The sequence below is a fragment of the Liolophura sinensis genome, chromosome 6, assembly GCF_032854445.1.
Source record: "Liolophura sinensis isolate JHLJ2023 chromosome 6, CUHK_Ljap_v2, whole genome shotgun sequence".
Taxonomy (NCBI): domain Eukaryota; kingdom Metazoa; phylum Mollusca; class Polyplacophora; order Chitonida; family Chitonidae; genus Liolophura; species Liolophura sinensis.
This window is the reverse complement of record NC_088300.1, coordinates 44,873,360-44,895,674: the sequence shown is the minus strand read 5'-3', so window position 1 is coordinate 44,895,674 and position 22,315 is coordinate 44,873,360. Positions and strand designations below refer to the sequence as shown.

The 22,315-nt window shown below is 39.2% G+C and overlaps 1 protein-coding gene across 1 annotated transcript; it reads left to right on the top strand.

Annotated features, from left to right (window-relative positions):
* The first annotated feature begins 55 nt into the window (after positions 1-55).
* On the top strand, positions 56-16,898 carry LOC135467790 (protein saal1-like). Its single transcript, XM_064745638.1, has 12 exons — positions 56-117; positions 1,912-2,060; positions 3,331-3,444; positions 4,019-4,102; positions 4,447-4,526; positions 5,829-5,888; positions 7,842-7,957; positions 8,324-8,447; positions 11,825-11,907; positions 12,749-12,916; positions 13,803-14,170; positions 14,645-16,898. The coding sequence occupies exons 1-12, from the start codon at positions 114-116 to the stop codon at positions 14,894-14,896; spliced, it is 1,602 nt and encodes a 533-aa protein (XP_064601708.1). The 5' UTR covers positions 56-113; the 3' UTR covers positions 14,897-16,898.
* The last annotated feature ends 5,417 nt before the right edge of the window (positions 16,899-22,315 follow it).

The following is a 22,315-nucleotide window of genomic DNA, read 5'->3' as shown; positions in this document are numbered from 1 at the left end:
CTCCGCTGCAAGGAACTCTCGTGCGAAGGAGGTGACTTTATGAAATTCGGTTAAACATGGAACACGTTGTTTATCCTCTTTGACTGAGACAGTTGGAGAAGTTTGAAACAAGCATGGGTTTGTCATTTATTGTTGAAACATCGATTTGGTGCTTGCATTTATTTAAGGTTCTTGGGTGTGAAAATAAAGTAAACAGATGTTTAAACTTGCAATTGTATTTCCAGTTAATACGATGCACTTTCCATTGGCGTTGAAACAGCCGCCCCAGACTCAGTTGAGCTAAATTAGTAAATAGGCCTACTTCCTGTACTGGTTATACTAGAAGTACCGTGGCCGGTTAGGTCAGTCAAATGAGTCAAGTGGTATTAAAGTCATAGAACAAGCCTGGAAATAAGCTGCAGGCCAAGGACAGTGTCCTACAGCCAATAGTATTTTAACAGAAGCCATCAGTTTTGCAAAGGATAAAACTGACATACTAGTAACATTGTGTGACTAATCATGTGAATAAGCCGAGTCGACATGTCAGGAGCTTAGCGTGACCCCAAAGTTTTAGGTTAGACTGGGTGGGGGCTCTGGCAAACTAACTGGGCTAAAGGGCATGGTTTTACTGTACCTGTCATTTGCACGGTTGAGCAGACAAAGTCAACAATGCGAGATGTATATTCAGTCCAGCAAATACTATAAAATCGCACCTTTTGGTCGCATTAGTTTGCGAGAGCCCCCACCCTCTCTCGCCTAAACCACGTTGCACTCGGGGGAACTCCTGAAATGCCGACTGTTTATAGCTGGAGGATTTACCACCATGTCCTGTACTAAATGAAAAAAAAAAAAAAAAAGATTCCAGACTTTTCTAGACTTATACAATATTTCTATGTGTAAAGCGCTATATATAAGGAAGTCAACTAATGGACATCAGTCATTTAAATTTTATATTCAGGATTGGGAGGTGAGCGTTAGATAATTGTTTTTCGTGATCAAATTAAACATGCCTAGACTTTGTACAACTACAATTTCAGTTATAGCTCAGTCACATCAGGCATTCTAGAGACTGAAGACTTTTTTCATTTTGCAGAAAATCCAACAAGGCCACCAAGTCAAATGATCGAAAGCTTTTAAAGTTAAGGTGCACAATTTCAGACCTTTAACTAAGACATACTGCAGTTTCATATATGTATGATGAGCTGTTCACCATAAAAATGCTCCACAATTTTAGTGGGAATAATACTAATCTAAACAGATACAGTAGGGATTCAAACCTGAATAACTTAACCCCAGAATAATGGACATACTTGCATAATATGCACATTGTGAAATATGCCATCAGACTTCAAATGCTTGTTGAGTGCACCCTTCATAAATATAGATAAACGGTAACTGATATTTTAAGCATTTGCAGAGAAATGTGAGAATTAGGCTTTGCAGGCACAGAATAAATTCTTGGAAAAAGAGTGACAAGTTGATATGGGAGTTTTATAAATGTGTAATAAATTTGTTTTGAAAATCAGATTTTATAACGTTTTCTTGAAACTACATGTAAATGAATGAATGAACGAAATCTGTATTTAAAGGGATTTATTCAAGCATGATCTCCACTGTCAGCCAGTCACACTCAATTTTATATCCCTTAAATATATCTACTGTATATCATCAGTAATAGGTGGGACCTCTGTGGCTGGGGTGGTTGACGTGCCAGCGTGAGTGCAATGACCCAGGAGCCTCTCACCATAATGCTGGCCACCGTTGTACAAGTGAAATATTTTTGAGTATGGTATAAAAGACCAGTCAGATAAATAAATAAATCAATGGGTAATAGGCTTTGAATGTATGATGTATTGGTGTGATGCATTTGTCATGTGAAATGTTTATTTCCTTGTACATATATATTGTACAGTGTCTGTATATATTTGGCAGAAAACTCGTCTGATTCCCCTGCGCATGACCGGAATCCCTCCCCACCCCCAGAGCTCAGGCAGAACAAAGAGTTAGACTTGGCCGACAATGTCGGGCAGTCTGCTTTCAGCAAACACTGGATCTTTTCCACTCTGATGAAGTTGATTCAGGTACTGGGTTACTGAGGTGCATGTACTTTGTATCTGTACAGTTGCAATAAATAATTTTGTTTCAGTGATTGATATGTAAAAGTGCACTTTCAGAAGTGAATGAAGATAGCACTTTTGATGTCAACACTGCATTTTTTGATAAGAAAGTAATCAAGTTTCACAAAAAATCTTAAATGACCGTATTAGGTTGATGAATCAATGAGAAATAAGTAAAATCTGTCACTTGAAAACCGGTAAACTCTAGGTGAAATACAGTGGTCTGGAAGCTGTAAGAACTGAAAAATGGAAAATGTGAATTGAGGCAAAGAGTTCTGTGCAAAAACAAAGCGAAGGCAGTGCAAGTAGGATTCTCATCAAAAAGGGAAACAATCTGTCATATAGTTTCATTGACTTTAAATGTTCTGTTTGAGAACAGCAGGTTAAACTCTATGAAAATACAGTACACTGAAAGCTGTAGTAGTCACTGGAAAACGAAAAATGTGAAGTATTGTGCATAAACAGTATGAAGGCAACAGGGGATCAGCAACATAGGGTCATCATCAAAAACGGAAGCAGTCTGTTATAGTTTCATTGACTGTAAATGTTTTATTTGAGAAGTACAGGTTTTCTATGCATTTAAATGAACTAGAATAAGGGAGATGGTCAGTTGAAATTATGGACCTATAGGTACCTGCAAGTTGCTTGTGTTTACATTGTGTTTCTGGTGTCTAAATTGGTTAAGTTGCTTATTTTTTTGTTTATGTTCCTGTCTAAGCTGTCTAATGAGTGTTTCTAGAAGAAAACAAGCCCTTAAGCAATGAGGTTGCATGTTCAAATCCAGTTCCATCCATTTATAGCTGCCCAGGAGATTTGTCAAACATCTGGCACAGTGCTATCACTTTCCTCTGAGCTCTCCCCAGTTCTCGTATCATTACGGTGACTGAAATCATACCTAGATGAAATACATTGTCCCCAGTATCTGTCAGCAAGCTGCGGATGGTTGTGGGTTTCCCCTGGGCTGTGCCTGATTTCCATCCACCATAATGCTGGCTGTGGTTGTATAAGTGAAATATTCTTGAGTACGGCATAAAACACCAAATAAATAAATAAATAAATAAATATTGCTTTTAGTGCAATGAAAATAACAATCAGATATTTTAACTCTTGTGGTATGTTGTGCAGTCATCATGTTTTTATATAATAAATTGTTAAATAAAAATCACATGTTACTGTACTATCTGACCTCTCACATCACCACTGAACAGTATTGTCTTGTTTGTGTCTTGGTTAGGAAGTGGACAGTGAAAGTGAGAAGTTAGAAGCAGATCTATGTGAACTGGGTATTGATGTGAGTGAAGATCTGCAGAATGAGCTCTGTGAACTCTGGGACATGTCCATGAACAAAGTAGGGAAACTTCTGATTTGTCCAGTTTATAAGGTTGCTTTTATTTGTTGTGTTTTGGGCCTGTCCATGAACAAAATATAGAAACAATAAATGTCCAGTTGTAGGATTGCTTTTGTTTTTTCTGTCTGGGACTGTCCATGAACAAGGTATAGAAACATTGTTTAGTTTGTAAGGTTGTCTTTATTTGTTGTGTCTAGAACATGCCCAAGGTGTTGGAACACCCAACATCCCACTACTACCCACTATTATAGGATGCTAATAATTACATGCGACTCTATGGTTGGGACATATCAGTGGAGAATGTCTAAGTTGTTCCTCTTTTTGTGTGTTATTGTGACGTTTTGGTGAATAAAGTACTGAAACATTTATCATGTTGTCTCCATACTTTACTTCATTAACAACAAGACAGTAGACCATTTAATGTACCATAGTTATTTGCTTCAGCCATGCACTCTGATTGCTGTTTCTGTCCATGAAGTAGATCTACATGTATTGTTTAGTTGAAGTTGAACTGTCATATACATGTAGTATGTATTTTATCATGTCTAAAAACAAATACTTTATTTTTGTACAGGATGTTGCAGAGTTTCTGCATGAGTTTAAAGCCATGGACATACTGGGTGGTGTAATCAGAAAATCTAAGGCTCCTAGAGTTGTGGCAAGTCATTTTATTTATTTCTCCCTTGTCATGTAAAAGTGTCCTTTGGACTGTATGACATTCTTTTGAAATTTTTTTTACCTAGAGGGTTTGTGCAGTATGTGGTATTAAATGATGGATTAAATTGAGCTTAGGAAACTTTCTGGAAAAGCGAAATGGTGGATTGGCTTTGTATTTGCCATCGCAGTCGTGGGCAGCATTTGTCGAAGTAATGGCAATAAACATGAGTGAATCAGCATTTTCTGTGGCGCCAGTGTGACGAGCAAGTACATGTATGTGATAACTTAATAGAAGAAACCAAGAACAGTCTTTCAGATTCTTTTCTGCTTTTCTCATTGTTTCAGGAAATCTGTGTTGGTATTCTGGGGAACATGGTGTGCTGCGACAAAGTCTGTATTGCTATATCAAACAATTCTGTTCTTGTGTGAGTGTTTAATTATGGCCTAGTTAGACTACTATTAATCAATGGATATAAAAGGATACAGGAAACACTTGTTTTTTGTTTCTTACTGCGTAGTATATGATGTGGCCTAATGTGTAAAATGGAGTATAGTGCATAAAAGGGAGGGGTTATTTTAGAATGTAAAATATTCCTGAAAGAATTTTTTTTGGCGCATCTTTCTTCATGTTCCTACCGGCCCTGCTAGCACAGTTGGTAGAGCATCCGCTTCGAGAGCAGTAGATCCAGGTTCAATCCTGGGTCGAGTCATACCTAAGACTTTAAAAGAGGAAATTGCAGCTTCTGTCCTGCAACAAGGAGGCACATTACATACATTCTAAGGATTTCTTCATCGTCATATGACTGAAAAATTGTTACGTATGACGCTAAACCCCAATCACTCACTCACTCACTCACTCTTCATGCTCCTTCAAACCATACTCTTCATATTGAAGTGCCTTTTCGTGTATCCTTTAAGTATACTTTCAAAACGTATTTTCTTTTAAACATGCGAGCCATGGACTAGTGGTTAAAGGTTCTTTCAGTTGCTAGGACACATGAGGTGCCATTTCAAAACTGGGCGTTGACAGAGAATTTTTTCATTCCCCTGCTCTCACTGCTTATGAAGCCTTGGTGACAGTGTAGCATTTGTTGAAGCCTATTTGTCTTCCGCCGCTTATCTGTATTCTGTGTGAATGTGGGAAAGTGTGTCGTTTACTTAGTTTATACTCGGACACTGTAGCTTCCTCCACACATAAAACTGACAGCCATCTTTCATGTGAGAAATTATTGAGAATTGTGTTAAGTAACATCAAATAAATAAATGATTTTGATGATTTACACTGTACATTTATTGTACTTGACAGTACGTTCTGCATCTCCCAAAACAGCCTGGGAAAAAATGCAGACAATGTACAGGGTGTCCCAGAAGTCGCTCACCAACCAGGTTGAGGTTGAATGCTTGAGCTACAGAGCATTGTGTCGCCCGATCTCTTCCAAACGCAAAGTGAATGAAGTATATTTCTTGTACTGTTAATGTATTAGCCGTAATTAACTCTGAAAGAGAGAAAAAAATTTAAAATCAGTATTAAATCTGAAACACAGAAAAAATATGAAAATCAGGATGGTGCACGACTTCTGGGAACGGAGATTAAAGTCGACACAGTATGCATTTAATCAGGCACATTAATTACGTTATGCAGGGAACACTTGTGTAAATATACTTGTAATGTGTGTTTATCTGCTTTATAACATCATTTATATTCCTTTGTGTGCTTTGTATTTCAGAGAGGTGTTGCTAGCACTAATGGACAGCCGGGATCCACAGACGCTGGTGGAGACATTCAGGTATAACACCATTCTAGCCTGTAGAGTGCTGAATCCCTTTGGTGGCATGATGGTCCAAGTGTCCACCTAAGTCAGGGGACCCCGGGATCAAACCTAGGTTGGGTCATACTAAAGATTTTAATAATGACACTTGGTGCAGCATCACTTATCGTCAGCTCTGAGAAGGTAAAGTAAGGGAACAGGACTGGTTGGCCTGGTGTCAGTATAGTGTGACTGTGGCAGGCATCATGCCTTCGGCGTGATACTTCAGTAGTGGTAGCACTGTGGCGGCATGTACTTTGCCAAAAGAAAACAATATATGTACGCACACCTAATGATCCCTTGTCGTCATATGACTGAAAAGTTGTTAAGTACAACATTAAACCCCAAATGTACATACATACATACATTTTATGTAGATCTGTGTAGAAATAGGGGCTGATAAGATGGCAGCGGTTGAAGGAGTTTCATTTTTAGATACAAATTTATTGTGAGTAGAATTAGGATTCATTGTAGGTCAGTTTACCTCTTGCTTTGTCTTAGCCAGGCCCCAGGGTCATGAAGTGACCTTTGACTTCAGTCAAAATTTAAAATCATTTTAAAACTCGTTATTTCTTACATAACAATGTCAAAATATTGTTTGACAAAGTAAATTCTGGGTAAGTTATTGTAAAACAAATTTCAGTTAAAATAAGAGGAAGGAACTTACCAAGTTTTATGATTGAAATTTTGACTTATTAATAAGACTAAGATCGCTTTGTGATACTGGGGCCTGGGGATTAGTCTGTTGTTTTCCATCTAGATCTGTTGTTTCAACATGTGTTCTATGTTAAGAATTATGTTGAAACAATGGACTGATGCTCTGGCCGACCTCTTGCTAAATCTTAGCCGGAGACATAAGCTCCTGATGAGGCATATTGTCATCCTTGGGCCTCTATATATTTATTTTTTGGTGCTTAGCGCTGTGGACAAGTTTATGGATCAAAGAATCCGGAGTGCTTGGAGTAAACTACTGGCCTTTGGTAGGTACCTGACAAACTTCCTGACTTGGGCATGTCACCTGTCAGCACCTGTCACTGTGTACACACAGAGAGCAGTTCTAGTTTGACAGGGCATCCCAGCCCAGCCTCTGCATTATGAAAGGAATACGATGGTAGGGGGTAGGGACACAAGTAGACAAGCTGTCACCTGCATGAATATGATGTGTGTGTGATGCTAGGGGTGAACGTCTAAAACCAGTCAGACTTGTCTTGAGGATATGATATTGTCATTGACTTTGTGGTGCACTGTTTTTTGAGCAACACTCTGACAATAGAGAAAGTATTAGAAATGAAATGCTATGTAAATAAATCCAGTAAGCCTGAATATTTGAATCTTTTTACACCTCTACTGCAGACTTTTACATATTACATAAACAAGTCAGTATTTAGATAGGGAAAATACTTATCTTTACAATTTAACATTTTAATCCATTGTGATTAATGACGTTAGTCAGAGCATATTTGATTTTTTCTGTACAGTTTTTTATATTTCATACATGTAAATCATTCATGAGTAAATCTCTTGCATCAAATGCATCAACCTTGTCTTTACAACTCCTCCTTGTTCTATATGCTCAGTATTAAACTTCATCTTTTCTAACTGCACAAAGAATGTACAGTATTGTTTTAACCTTAGCCTTTCTCAAATTACAGATGCTACTTCTGTTATGTATGACTGTGCTATGTACATGTAAGCTGTATTCAGACATTAATCAGCTGTGTAACAAATTCTCTTTCAGACTGTGTTATGTATGTGTAAGCCGTGTTCAGGCATAAGTCAGCTGTATAACAAATTCTGTTTCAACTGTGTTATGTACATGTAAGCCGTGTTCAGACATTAGTCAGCTGTGTAACAAATTCTGTTACAGACTGTATTATGTGCCTGTAAGCTGTGTTCAGACGTTAGTCAGCCGTGTAACAAATTCTGTTTCAGATTGTGTTATGTATGCTTGTGTAATAGCAGTGTGTCTGACATTTGGCTGAAGGCTGTCAAAGATCGTCTAGACTCACAGACAAACATCAAGTTCCTCCTCCAAAGTTCCACAAACGGTAAAATGTTTTAAATTTTCTTTACTTTAACACATAAACTATCAGTTATTCTCAAGGAAATGACTTTTAGTCTGGTGTCTTGAAGAGGTGAAATCCCATGAAAGCATGGTAAAGATTTAAGATATTGTAACAAGAATCTGATCATTGGTCATTGCTTCACCAGCAAGAGAGTTACATACATAACATGATGATTGGCCCGTCATGTGACAAATAATGACGTGGTTACCAACCAGTTGGAAGAGGTTGAAAAGGTTACTACATAATGTTCTGGTGACTTGTTCATAGTTAATTTGGCTATAATTCCACAACCGCCAAAAAGTACTGTAAGTGGTCATTATTCAGGTGTACTCTATTGGCCTGCTGCAGGGGATTTGCTGAAGAAGACGGCTTACTTTCTGGACAAACTGTTAGAGCTGGATGATGATCTGTGTTGTGAATGGGCCACACAGGAGATGGTGCAGGCTCTCCTGGAGGGGGTACATCAGATAGGGTAAGGCTAGATAAGGTAAAGCTGACATTCAGGACAAACTGTTAGAGCTGGATGATGATCTAGTAGGGACTGGGCCACACAGGAGATGGTACAGGCTCTCCTGGAGGGGGTACATCAGATAGGGTAAGGCTGGATATGGTATAGTTGACATTCAGGACAAACTGTTAGCGCTGGATGATGATCTGTGTCGGGACTGGGCCACACAGGAGATGGTACAGGCTCTTCTGGGCGGTGGGACATCAGATATGGTATGGCTGGATGGGCTGAGGCAGATCTGGACAAACTGGTAGAGCTGGATGATGACCTGTCTCAAGAGTGGGCCACACAAGGGATGGTGCAGGCTAAGGCTGGACATGGGCTACAGACAGATGAGTTACATAAGGACAGGTGGGGTATGGATAGATGGAGTATGTGGAGAATAAGCAAGGACAGATGGGGTTTATGGGCAGATGGACAGTGGGGTGTTAACAGATGTGGACATGGGCTACAGACAGATGAGGTACATAAGGACAGGTGGGATATGGATAGATGGAGTACGGGGAGAATAAGCATAGACAGATGAGGTTTATGGGCAGATGGACAGTGGGGTGTTAACAGATGTGGACATGGGCTACAGACAGATGAGGTACATAAGGACAGGTGGGATATGGATAGATGGAGCACGGGGAGAATAAGCAAGGACAGATGAGGTTTATGGGCAGATGGACAGTGGGGTGTTAACAGATGTGGACATGGGCTACAGACAGATGAGGTACATAAGGACAGGTGGGATATGGATAGATAGAGTATGGGGAGAATAAGCATAGACAGATGAGGTTTATGGGCAGATGGACAGTGGGGTGTTAACAGATGTGAACATGGGCTACAGACAGATGAGGTACATAAGGACAGGTGGGATATGGATAGATGGAGTACAGGGAGAATAAGCATAGACAGATGAGGTTTATGGGCAGATGGACAGTGGGGTGTTAACAGATGTGGACATGATCTACAGACCGATGAGGTACATAAGGACAGGTGGGATATGGATAGATGGAGTACGGGGAGAATAAGCATAGACAGATGAGATTTATGGGCAGATGGACAGTGGGGTGTTAACAGATGTGGACATGATCTGCAGACAGATGAGGTACAGTATGTACAGGTGAGGTTTAGACAGAGGATTGAGATATGAATTTATCATATACCTGTGCGTGTTACCCGCTTGATACAAAGCCCTCTGATATTTTTTCGTATCACCATCCTCTGAACATTTTGCATGCGCAGAACTATTTTCGCACCGAGTGACCTTTCTGTGGGAAAGCCCTGAGGTCCTTGACGGGGATTTCCATGCTGTGCTGACCGACTTACACGAACATGCAAAAAAATAATAAAATTGTTTCTACACTGTCTTACATGCCAACATTATGGGCAAAAAGGTTATAATCAAATATTTTCATCTTTTTTTTGTGTCATCTGCTTCGTGATTTTTGGCATCAAATTACATTCCGCAACACTGATAGCTGTCGATGTCAAACTACATGACTGCGCGATAGAGGCGTACAAAGTCTACAAGGACCACAGGCCACCAAAAATGTGAACAGCCGACAGTCCATTTTACCTCGGCATCAATTATAGAAGAAAAGCTTGCAGTAATGTATGGTACAAATGCCAACCAATGGGAGAGCACACCCTAAAATCAATTATGAAAACCATGGCAAAACGATCGAACTTCCCTGGCCATTTTACAAACCACAGTGCCTGCAAAACAACATGGAACCGTCTCCTTCATGCTGGCGTAGCTCCCACGACTATTATGCAACTGACTGGCCACAAAAATGTTGCAAGTATAAATAATTACGTTGTTGCTTCTCATGGTATGCAGGAAAAGATGAGCCACATCATTTCAAATGCACCAGTCACACAGCCTTCCGCTACGAGCGTAACTCTTTCTCCCCAACCCAGTACATCCACAGAAATTGATGCAGCTGTCCCATCATCTTCTACAGTACAGAATGATCTGTTTTTTTTCACGGAATTTCACACACAATGTAAACCATGCCACTAGAACATGTACAACTGCCGGTATTTTCCAGGGTGCATCCTTCTCAAATTGCATGTTCCACCTCAATTTCTGCCACAGATCAGCTGCCCATTAACTTTGTTGACAAACTTTTTCAAGAACTCACAGAGACTTCAGCAAATTTAAAGAACATGTAATTAAATCACTTTTTTACTTCTAAAATTGGTGGTTGATCTGATTTTTTTTAGCGCACTTTACAGCTGCTGTACTCATTTTCAAAATGCCACTTGTCAGGTTTGAGATGATGTTTATATAAACATTACAGTTCTTGCATTCAGATAGTATCTGTGTTTTGAAAAGCCAGCTATACTTACTTGATGTTGTATAAATAATATTTCCACGGTTTTTCGAGTCTTTGTTTTATTTTATTTTCTTTGTTTATTTTCTATTTTTTTTTTTTTTTTACCCAATTTGTGTCTTCTGCGGTGGTCAACTATTTTGAAATATGCTATATTTAAAACGAAATCCATGTGCGCGTAATAGTTTATGAGCGTGATGACGGCCTGTGCACTGCCAGACACTATACGCTGTGCAAAGTAGTCTGAAGAAATATCTGGATTTTAATATCTGGACACCAAATTAGTGTCAGTAGAAGGTATATGATAAAGAGATTATCATTACACTCTCTGCCCTCGTTCTCTGCGGGCTTGGTCGATACGGCGACGCAACCGCAGAGAACTCGAGCAGATACGACGATACAGATCAGCACAGTGTAATGATAATCTCTATGTACGCAAGTCTCATCTGTGCAACAAACTGATGTTGTACTACATAGTACATTAAATTGAGGGTGCAACAGTTGGGCTGGTGATAGTTTCTAAAATGCTGAGTTTATATGTTCATTTTTAGCTTGCCTGTACAAAGCACAGTCATACCCGAGCTTTGGCATCGAATAACAGGCAAAGTAATGGTAAACAAAATGTTTACCCTAAATGACCTAAAATTTCGCCCACAAAAGTGTATTTTTAGAGACAAATAAATGTCACAAAATATTATTTTTGGTGAAGAAGCTTCCAATTTTCCAGTGGAATATCATCACGTTCAAAGCAAACCTCTAAACACCTTTCCTAAATCAATAAAATTCTGGGAATCAGGAAAAACTTAAGTTAGTCAGGGATGAAATTTATGCTCATTTTAGGGTAAGATTTGTTGTCTTAAGAACTACTGCATGTATTGAGCTCAGGTTTTAGCACATGTCATGTATGTGGAATATAATAGCATGTGGGGCATGTTTAATCCTTGATTTGTTATATTTATTACCGTATATAAATGGCATGTGGAGTTTTCTAATTATTTGTGTTTGACATTATCGCAGGTATAGTCAGAGTGAAGAACTGGAAGTCTTTCTTCATGTGTTTGAACTCATATCCACTACAGAGACTGGTGTAGAGGCCTTGGGTAAGTCAACAACTTCAGTGTATTATGCAATCCATGCTTTTATACATAAAGGTACATGTATAGGTTGTATCCCACATCAGACAAAATACCCTGCTTCTCAGTGGACCACGGGTTACTTGGGCAAGATGTATATTCCAGTATCAGCGGAGGTCATACGTGTCTTCTGACTAGGTTATCTTGTTTTCTTCTGTTGTGAAAACAGTGGTTACATCACTGAAACGATTTGGTCTTTTGTGCAGAAGTGATGGGTCTTTGCATGATAAATTTGATGCATGGTTACTCATTGACAGGATACAGAAATATATGGTGTCAACAACCCTCATGTTAGTCTTCAGAAGTGTATCAGTGTAAGATCTCAGAAGTTTTGACTTTATAAGATGTCAGAAGTGTATCAGTGTAAGATGTCAGAAGTGTATCAGTGTAAGATTTCCGAAGTGCATCAGTGTAAGGTGTCCAAAGTGGATAATGTAAGACATCTAAAGTGTACTGTTGCGTAATGATGCCAAAAGTGTCTAAGTGTTATATACTTGAAGTGTTGACAGCTTTCAGCTTTTATGTACTATTGATATCTGTATATACTAGTTTTTCTTCTTTTTCATAGTATTGTTAAGTCTTCCACATCCCTTTATCTCTTCTACTCTCCATACTTAACAACTGATTGAACTTTCTATTTGGCATGCATGCCATATTTTTTCTGAATATTTTGTATTCTTGAAAGATTTTTCAAATTTTTCTCTATCCTCGTTGGTAAGAAATGACATGCACGTGTCCTGGTTTCAAGACTTTCCTTTTGCCTACCGGTACATGTACCTGGTAATGGCATGTGATGTTTTCTCTGTAGTGTCCGAGTACGAGAAGGCAGAGGTACCCCTGAAGAAGTATCTGGCAGGGGTTTGTGAGTATGAGATTGTGGGATTGGAGGGTCAAGAACGCTCCTTATGCTCCTCACTCGCTGTGCTCAATGTCATCTTCTCTGCCTCAACAGATATCGCTAACAGTATTATACAAGGTAAATCAGAACTGTGCTTCACGAAAGGGCTTTTTGCACATAGCTTAGTACTTTTATATAATCATGAAGGTTTATGATTTATTTAAATAACATGCTAAAGGAATTGACTGGTAAGATTTTTTTGTTTTAGTTCAGAGATGCGCAGAGTAAGGTTTGTTAATGATAAAATATTTTTGTATGTATTCATATTCATATTACCAAGGGTTCCCGCTTGCAAAACAGACCCATTCCCCCTGAAGATCTACTAAAAATTCCCCCTTAGACATACAAGAAGGTGAAATAACGAAAAGCCTCTTCAGTCGCGAGTAAAAACATTGAATTCCTTTACAGATATGTTGATGGTAATAAGTAGTTAATGCACCAAACAAACCAGTCTGCACACTCGCCAACTCTTGTGTATCCGCTACATCACCGATGAGTCCTGCTCGCGCATATCGTCAAACTTTTAGTATCTGTGTCCCAGACCTATGAGCTAATGCATACGGGGAGAGTGCATGCGGCACTCAGGGCCATTGTGTGCCTGCGTAATACCTACAACTCGTAAGTTTTGGCTCGTATATTCGTTCAGTCAACTTGTTCGTTGGAAAGCTCTGATACAACACGGGAATTTTTACTATGGAGATTGTGAATTACACCTTATCAAAAGACTCAAAACTGAATTGGGAATACCACCCTCTGGCACTCTCCCCACCCCCTACCACCAACCCTCGGCCTGAAACAGACTCAAAATTTATTTTCTGGCATAAATAGTGTCACCATTTATGATAGGCTATTTAAAATCAGTACAAAAATATACTTTGGACATCATTATTTCACGAATTAACTGATGGGATGTCTAATGTTCAAATTTTCACGTACCTGTATATATATATATTTTTTTTTTTAGATAAACAAAATATGAGATACCTCCTAAAAATATTAGAACCACTGTCATCAAGAATACAGCAGATAAAAGTACCCCATTCAGCTGATGATAACTGTGTCAAAGAGCAGAAGAGTTCATCGTCAGAAAACGATGAGCCCACCCTTGCCCCAAAGGAGACCACTTCTGAGACAAATGGTAACCCAGGGAGTGGGGAACCAGCTGATCATGACAAGGAAGGGACGGAAAAACATTCACCCCAGGAGAAAGAAGATAAGACAACATCAGACAATACGGACACAGACAACAAATATTTCTTGTTGTTGTTTGAGATCATTCAGGGACTCCTTCAGGATATTGTGTGCTACCTCCATTCCATTATGCCAGAGCAGGTAAGAAGTTATGCTGGGCACTGCTATGTACAACAATTATAGGTTTGCACCCCACATGTGAGTCCATCTGTTTGGTCGGTCACAAAAGTTTTCCAGACTTTTTTTTGAAAAAGATTCATCGTACTGAATTGAATCAAGCCCCTTAGCACCACAGCGAAAGCATTACTTGGTAAATAAAGTGCAATTTGTTAGGTGTCACTGGTGTTGAATTAGTCAAAATAATAGCCATCATCGCATTTAATAAACATTTACATAAAAACAGTGCAAGGGACCGAGCTTTGTAGAATAATAATCTATCAACAGAATCCTGGTTCATGGAGATATAAAATACAAAAGACATTAGAGTCAAGAGACAGACTAGCCCCCACTCCTGAATAAAAATAACCTGCTTTTTGTTTTTCAAGCTTACAATTACGAGAATATGATTGCTTCTCTTATGATTTGATTCAAAGTGTTCATTTGTGATCTTTGTAGGTAGCAGACGAAGGGGAGATAACTGTTCCTCCAGTTTTGATGTATCTGAACAAAATGTGCTCAAGAGAGAGAGTTAAGTGTTTAATTACCGCATTAGAGGAAGCTACAGATCCGGACAGTGAGGATGAAACAGACTCTGTGGTGATGCTGTCTAACTTAGCTCAACGCTACAAGCTCCGCAGACTTTCAGATATCATAGACAATGTTCCATGGAAAAGCGACACAGTCCGTAAATCAGAATCTGGGCCTTAAAGCTGCCTACGTTTGGTGTCTCTCAGATATCATAGACAGTGTTCCATGCAGAAGTGACACAGTCCGTAAATCAAAATCTGGGCCTTAAAGTTGCCTAGTTTAGGTGCTTTCAGATACCATAGACAATGCTCGACGGAGAAGCAACATAGTCTGTAAATCGGAATCTGGATCACAAAGTTGCCTAGGTCTTGTGTCTTTCAGATACCACAGACAATGTTCGACAGAGCAGTGACACAGTCTGTAAATCGGAATCTGTATCATCTGTTACCCAAGTCTGGTGTCTCTCAGATATCATAGACAGTGTTTCCTGGAGACGTGACATGAGGAGTTAGACAATGTATAAAGCAGAATCTGCAACTTAAATGGAAAAATCTTTTGTCTCTCAGATATCATAGACAATGTCCTGAGGAGGATTGAAACACTCTGGCTGTCAGAACATATCTCACATGTCGCTGACAGTTCCACTGAGGAGAATGTGTGTCTGGTCATCAAAATGTGCAAAAGTTGCAAGAGGCAGTCTTCCCAGAGGAGAAGACAACTTTGAATGTCTACCATACATTAATTGATGTTCCTGTCTAGATATGGGAGGTAAAACTCCAAGGAAAAAGTGTCTCTGGGAGAATTTATCTGTTAGTCAGATCTGATATATGTGGGTTATCAGGTCTGGAGACTCGTTGGTATGGCAATATTCTGTGAAATAAGACTAAACTATATAAATACATTTTATTATGCCATTTTCAGGGAATAAATCAAATAGAGATGATTGAGCACATCATTAGTGTTGGCTCTAGTAAGGGTTCAGTGTTGGAAATCACAATCTGATCAAGTACTGGTCTGTTCATCCAAACCTTGGTGATAACGATGGCAATGCATCTTAGATCATGCATCATCACTGTGATATTGTAGCCTATTCCAAAATAGCAGACCAACAATTTTATACAGATTGTTAGTTTGTTTTGTAGTTACACATCGTTTACATTTTGAAATCATTTAAATTTCCTGAGTATAGTTAGTTACCTATAATTTCTAAACAATCACACTGTTGCATTGGTGAAAAAAACCATGTAAAATTGTACATGATTTACATTTTTTGCAATAACCAGTGACCTTTTTATGCTATAGTGCACAAAACATGGGGATTAGTTTGTGAAAAGTCCACGTGTCTCTTAATTTAGATGATTGTGCCTGAAACCAACAGACTGGCAGTGAAGTAAGCATGAGTATAAAAACTGAGGTAAGATGCTGTATTGAAGTGAAAACTAGGGCATTCCACAAAGTATTGCATTCTGTTGTGTAAAGGGAAACACTGGTATATGCACGTATAGTTTGGGCACATCTGAGAAGCATCATTCTGTTGATAATAAAACACATCCTTTATGCATGCTTTCTTGCATCATTTGTCAGGTTCATGCATTTTTTTGTCATGCATTATTTAACTTGGTGGGGTTCACGCATTATTTCTCTGTCATGTTCATACATTCTTTTCAGGTTCATATGGCATGTCTGCTAGTGTGCATTTGTGTAAAATCACAAAGGCTTTTTATGCATGGATGGGTGTATTTGTGCTTTTAACACACACACACACATGTATATACATTGTGTGCATGTGATGTGTGCTGCTCATGATGTTTGTGTTCTGTAATTATGCCTATTGTTAGCATTACTTGTGATTCATGATGTGCAAGAGTCAATATTATGTGTATATTAAGCATATATGTTTAGTACAAAAATAGCAAACTTTTGTATTATGTCTGCACTTACATGCTATAATTGTTCCATGTTAAAACTGGCTCTGTATGCACAGGTCTGCATTTGATCCTTAATGATACACCTATAGCAGTATGTGTATAGGGGCAGTATGTGTGTCCAGGAATCCCTGTCTTACATCTATAATGTACAGGGCATAAGGTTCTGTATTTGATCCTTGATGACACACCTAAAGCAGTATGTGTACAGGGGCAGTATGTGTGTCCAGGAATCCCTGTCTTACATCTATAATGTACAGGGCATAAGGTTCTGTATTTGATCCTTGATGACACACCTATAGCAGTATATGTACAGGGGCAGTACGTGCGTCCAGGCGTCCTTGTCTCATATGTACAATGTACAGGGCATAAGGTTCTGTATTTGATCCTTGATGACACACCTATAGCAGTATGTGGACAGGGGCAGTACATGTGTCCAGGCGTCACTGTCTGGCATGTACAATGTACAGGGCATAAGGTTCTGTATTTGATCCTTGATGACACACCTATAGCAGTATGTGGACAGGGACAGTAAATGTGTTCAGGCGTCCCTGTCTCACATGTACAATGTACAGGGCATAAGGTTCTGTATTTGATCCTTGATGACACACCTATAGCAGTATGTGTACAGGGGCAGTAGGTGCGTCCAGGCGTCCCTGTCTCACATGTACAATGCACAGGGCATAAGGTTCTGTATTTGATCCTTGATGACACACCTATAGCAGTATGTGTACAGGGGCAGTAGGTGCGTCCAGGCGTCCCTGTCTCACATGTACAATGCACAGGGCATAAGGTTCTGTATTTGATCCTTGATGACACACCTATAGCAGTATGTGTACAGGGGCAGTACATGTGTCCAGGTGTCCCTGTCTTACATCTACAATGTACAGGTTCTGTATTTGATCCTTGATGATTCTCTTACCTATATAGCATTACAAGCACAGGCTGGCCTGGTGTGTCTGGTGGGACCAGCTTAAGTATGTTTCCCAGCAACCAGACTGGGCTTTGTGCACAGATTTGTACCTGTGTCAAGGAGAGGTATGTGCACAGGTATGTGCTCTGTATTTATGTCCTTCGTACTGCAAGCATACTGTCACTCATGCGTGTGCCATGTTTAACAGGTTGTATAGGTATACTTGTAGATAGCCATTCTGTTGAACCCTAAAAAAAAAACAAGGCAGCTGAAGAATGTGTGAATCGCAGCGTTGCATGTTGACCATACTGGAAATACATGTACATGTAATGTAATACATCATGACATGTCTATCATGTGACAGCCTTTGTAAATATGCACTGGGTAAAGAACATTGTCACCATAGAGGAAATAATGTTATAGGCTACAATATGACGCATCTATAATGTGACAGCATTTGTAAATATGCACTGGGTAAAGAACATTGTCACCATAGAAGAAATAATGTTATAGGCTACAATATGACACATCTATAATGTGACAGCATTTGTAAATATGCACTGGGTAAAGACCATTGTCACCATAGAGGAAATAATGTTATAGGCTACAATATGACACATCTGTAATGTGACAGCATTTGTAAATATGCACTGGGTAAAGACCAGTGTCTTCATAAGTGAATGTTGTTTAAAGTTCAGAAGATGCTGTGGTGATTATCAGCACCTTAGCTTTGTATTCTGTGTTCATATGCAATACAGGAGCTGTGTGATGTTACCTCACTTCTTCAGTTTACAACACTTTCTTTTAGGTCATGTTGTTGAGATTTGTTGATAGAAAATGTACAAGTATATAAAAATCAAAAAAGTCTTCAAGTTTTGATTCTTCTAGCCGTAAATTCTGCAAATTTAAGTGTTTGTATTGCTTTTGAGTGGCCAAGATTCAATCCCCATGAGGACTGAAGATTAAAAGAAAAGACAATAAGTAACACAACCAGAGCTATTTCTGAAGATGGGAGAAAGCAGACGTAAACTACCACTGCCAGTTTGTTTTGACGTGCTTCGTGACTCTATAAATCAACCGTTAATCTGGAATTGGGATATAATGTTGTCTTTTCTTTTAAATGGCCAATTTATATAAGATGAAATCACGCCCAAGAGCGTGCCACATGTCATGCACTCCTATCGTTTGAACACATTTCATGTTGAGACACAGGATTTCGCATCCTCAATGACTGGTTTTATAACTTTGAATTTTGGTCATGTTTATCTTTGTGTAATATTAGTTTGTATTGGATTGTACATATTAACATTGCTTTATGTGGGGAAATTTTCGGAACAATTCGTATATAACTAATTGATTTACTTTTCTTTTATCTAGTGACACTCTTATTTTAGTGGAGGGATGTCCAGATATAATGTGACTGACCGGCTGAAGAGTTACAACATAATTATATATGCTTCAAATAAATCAAATGATTTGATACACGAGTAAAGAAAGCAGTACTTTGGAAAAAAAAAGTTCACTGCCTGATGCCATCCAACATCCAGAAGAAACCAGCTTTTTAAAATTATTTTAAATTTTTTTAAAAGTCTGTGTTATCACCTTTGTACAAAAGCCCTCAATATGCGTAATCATTGTATTATTTGGAGAAAATTGACCATTATGGAAAATTCCATTATGGAATATGTGGTACCACTATCAAGTGGTTCAAAAGTTAACATCTGGACCGCATCCAGGTTGTAAACTATGAAGGTGTTAAGTCTTGTACGCAGCAGGTCGCTCGCATGTGGTATACCACAAGGTTCTGTACTTGAACCAGCTCTTTTCTGGATTTTTGCAAATGCTATCACAGCATCTTCCGACCAGCTGAAATTTATCTTATTTGCCGATGATATAAGCCTGGTCTCGCACCACATTAAGAGCAATGAGGCTGCACATGTAAAGGTGTTTGCTACACGAATTTGGTGAGATGTATTTATGGCTTTCCGCATAAAGACTATCCTTGAATACACGCAAACCGAGTGCTTGTATATGTGTAGCAAATAAAAATATGGCTTTATTAAATGACTGTAAATTTTGAGGACATGCATGTCTAATGACACTCTCTCATGGACATCTTTCGTCGTCATGTGGCTGAAATATTGTGAAGAACGACGTTAAACCCCAAGCACTCACTTACTCATGTACACCGTACATTAACTCTACTATTACAAAAATATCGATATCTACTAATTGGCATATCTATATTTTTCAGTAAGAAAACACTGAGCGCTTATTCTCAATGAATAGCTCATACGCTTACCTATATTGTTTGGAAAATACGCACACTACGCAGCTGAAACACTTAATGCTTCTTCAGAAGCTTGCCATATCGACATGGCATAGACCGTTCAGGCTATAACACTTCATCTCTTCAGAAACGACCGGCACGTTTGGCGGATAATCCTGGTTCATTTCGAATGTACGTATATATCACGTTTCGACCAGTGAAGTGTCAAAGCGAAAGGGGGAGGTGTTGTAACCAATCAGTGTGTTCGTTTTAAGTGTACCACAGACTTGAGACCACATAACACAGCATGAATTTCTAGGAATAATTGACTGCATACGTGCAGAGAGATATCAGTGGATGACCCAGCTAAAGACTATGCCGTAATTAGATCGAACTATCTGCACTGCAGTCACGTGCCCTACAGCATCGGTGCCAAAGAAAACCCTTGTTATTTTGAAGGAGCCCTCAGACGTGAGCATATACTGTTCTTACTGTTACAAATTAGGTCAACTCATCCTAAAAAGAACGGGGGACAGTTGTTCCAAAGTGTCTTAAAACCTAAGCCAGGTTTAAGTCTTATTGCCAGTCTTAACGTAACATAAAGTATGTGTGTGTGTATGCTTGGAGTTTTACGTCGTACTGAATACTTTTTCAGTCGTATAGAGATGAGGATTCATTAGGATTTATACATATACTGTGTCTTGTTGTGGCAGGGTTATGCCGCCGAAGTGCTTCAGCCACTAAAGTAATATGCTGAAGACACCCTATGAATTAGGTGTGATCCTGGGCATTGACAACTCCATTACTCTAAATGATTACGTCGCATTGTAAGGCAAGAAGAACCAGCAGAGTTCGTTTATTTGCTTGAGCATTATCATGATTTTCAGAATTACTATATAAAATTAGACCAAGACAATGAGTTCTTTTATCGAGCTTAAATTAAAACACGAGCCGGAAGTGTTGGTTGAATGGGAAACATTTCTTATCTAAAACAGGTCGGCTCAAGCTGTATACTGTTGTGATCTTTTCTATAAAACGTTAATGTTTCTCTAGGCGACACAGTGTCCATAAGGAATGCTGGCGTGATAACGTGTTTTGGCAGAACCTATGGAACCGGCTTCTGTCGGAAATTGGCGAGATTCCTATTCCTTCAGTGTTATGCAAAGTGGTGGCAGTAATCAGTTTACAGCACTCGTTGGATCTTCCAAGTGATCTTACATGGAGTGCGTTGGAGTCATTTGCTGGCCGGCAACATTGCATAAACTTTGAATGAAAGAATGAATGCTTGGGGTTTAACGTCTTACTTAACAATTTTTCATTCATCTGACGTCGAGGAATGATTAGGTGTGTATATATATACTATGTCTTCTTGTGGCAGGGCGAGTCCATGCCGTCACTGAAGTATCATGTCGAAAACATCAGACATGAAGCCCCACCGGGTCATGTTTCTTGCTCTTACCCCTCTGTGCTGAGCGCCAAGCGAGGCAACAACAAGTATCATTCTTAAAGTCTTTGGTATGACCCGATCCAAGTTTGATTCGGGGTTTGCCGACTTCGAGGCGGACGCTCTAACCATTAGGTCACAGAAGTGGTCTATAAACATTGAGCTCGTTTTGTACATACTGCATATTGGCAATCTGTGATGTGCAACATCTGGCAAAGTTACAGTTTGTTTGCTTTGGAGAATCTGGTTCTCTTCACCCATGAAACCAACTGTCGTTGTATAAGTGAAATATTCACAAATAAGACGTTTAACCCATGTCGGTGAATGAACTGACCTTGTCAGTTCTGAATGTCAGCATACAGTATATACTATTAGTACACGGGAACGCCATGCCAATGACACCAGACGTGACCTTCAATCCAGTCATGAACATGTAGTGATACTGACGCCAGGTTTATCGGTGCTTGCTTCCTTACTTGCTGAGCGTCTGACAAGAAAGTATGCTTAAACCATTTGTTTTCTTTATGCTAAAAGAATGGCCACGTGGCACACCAAACTGTTACAACATGGCTATATGCTAACACTTGGCCTGTGCATTATCTATAATCTTCTGCAGGGTAAATATAGAGGTGAAATATACCTTAGTGAACCATATAGAGTTTCCTTATGATAAACAGTCCGAGATTGCTATATGACGTTAGGTCTGACAAAATTTTGTTCGATCAAGGATGGCTCCAAACCAACGTCAGATTTAAAAACCAACGCTTCATTTAAAACCCAGATGCAGTTACCTGTCCTTTTCAAATACATCGAGGCTGTCAGTACAGCATTACCAAGGAATCTCGGACCCATGCGGCGTAGAAAAAAACTGATCGACGCTGTGCTTAATGTAAATCGGCAGATGAAAAGATAAGGAACATAAGTGTTTGCAAACTTAAGGTCGTGAAAACGTATTTCGTAGATAATTTTTGTCTCAAACGACGTGACACACTGCCACGGCAACTGTATCAGGTTTTGATACACCCTGAAGGATGGAGTGCACCCTGAC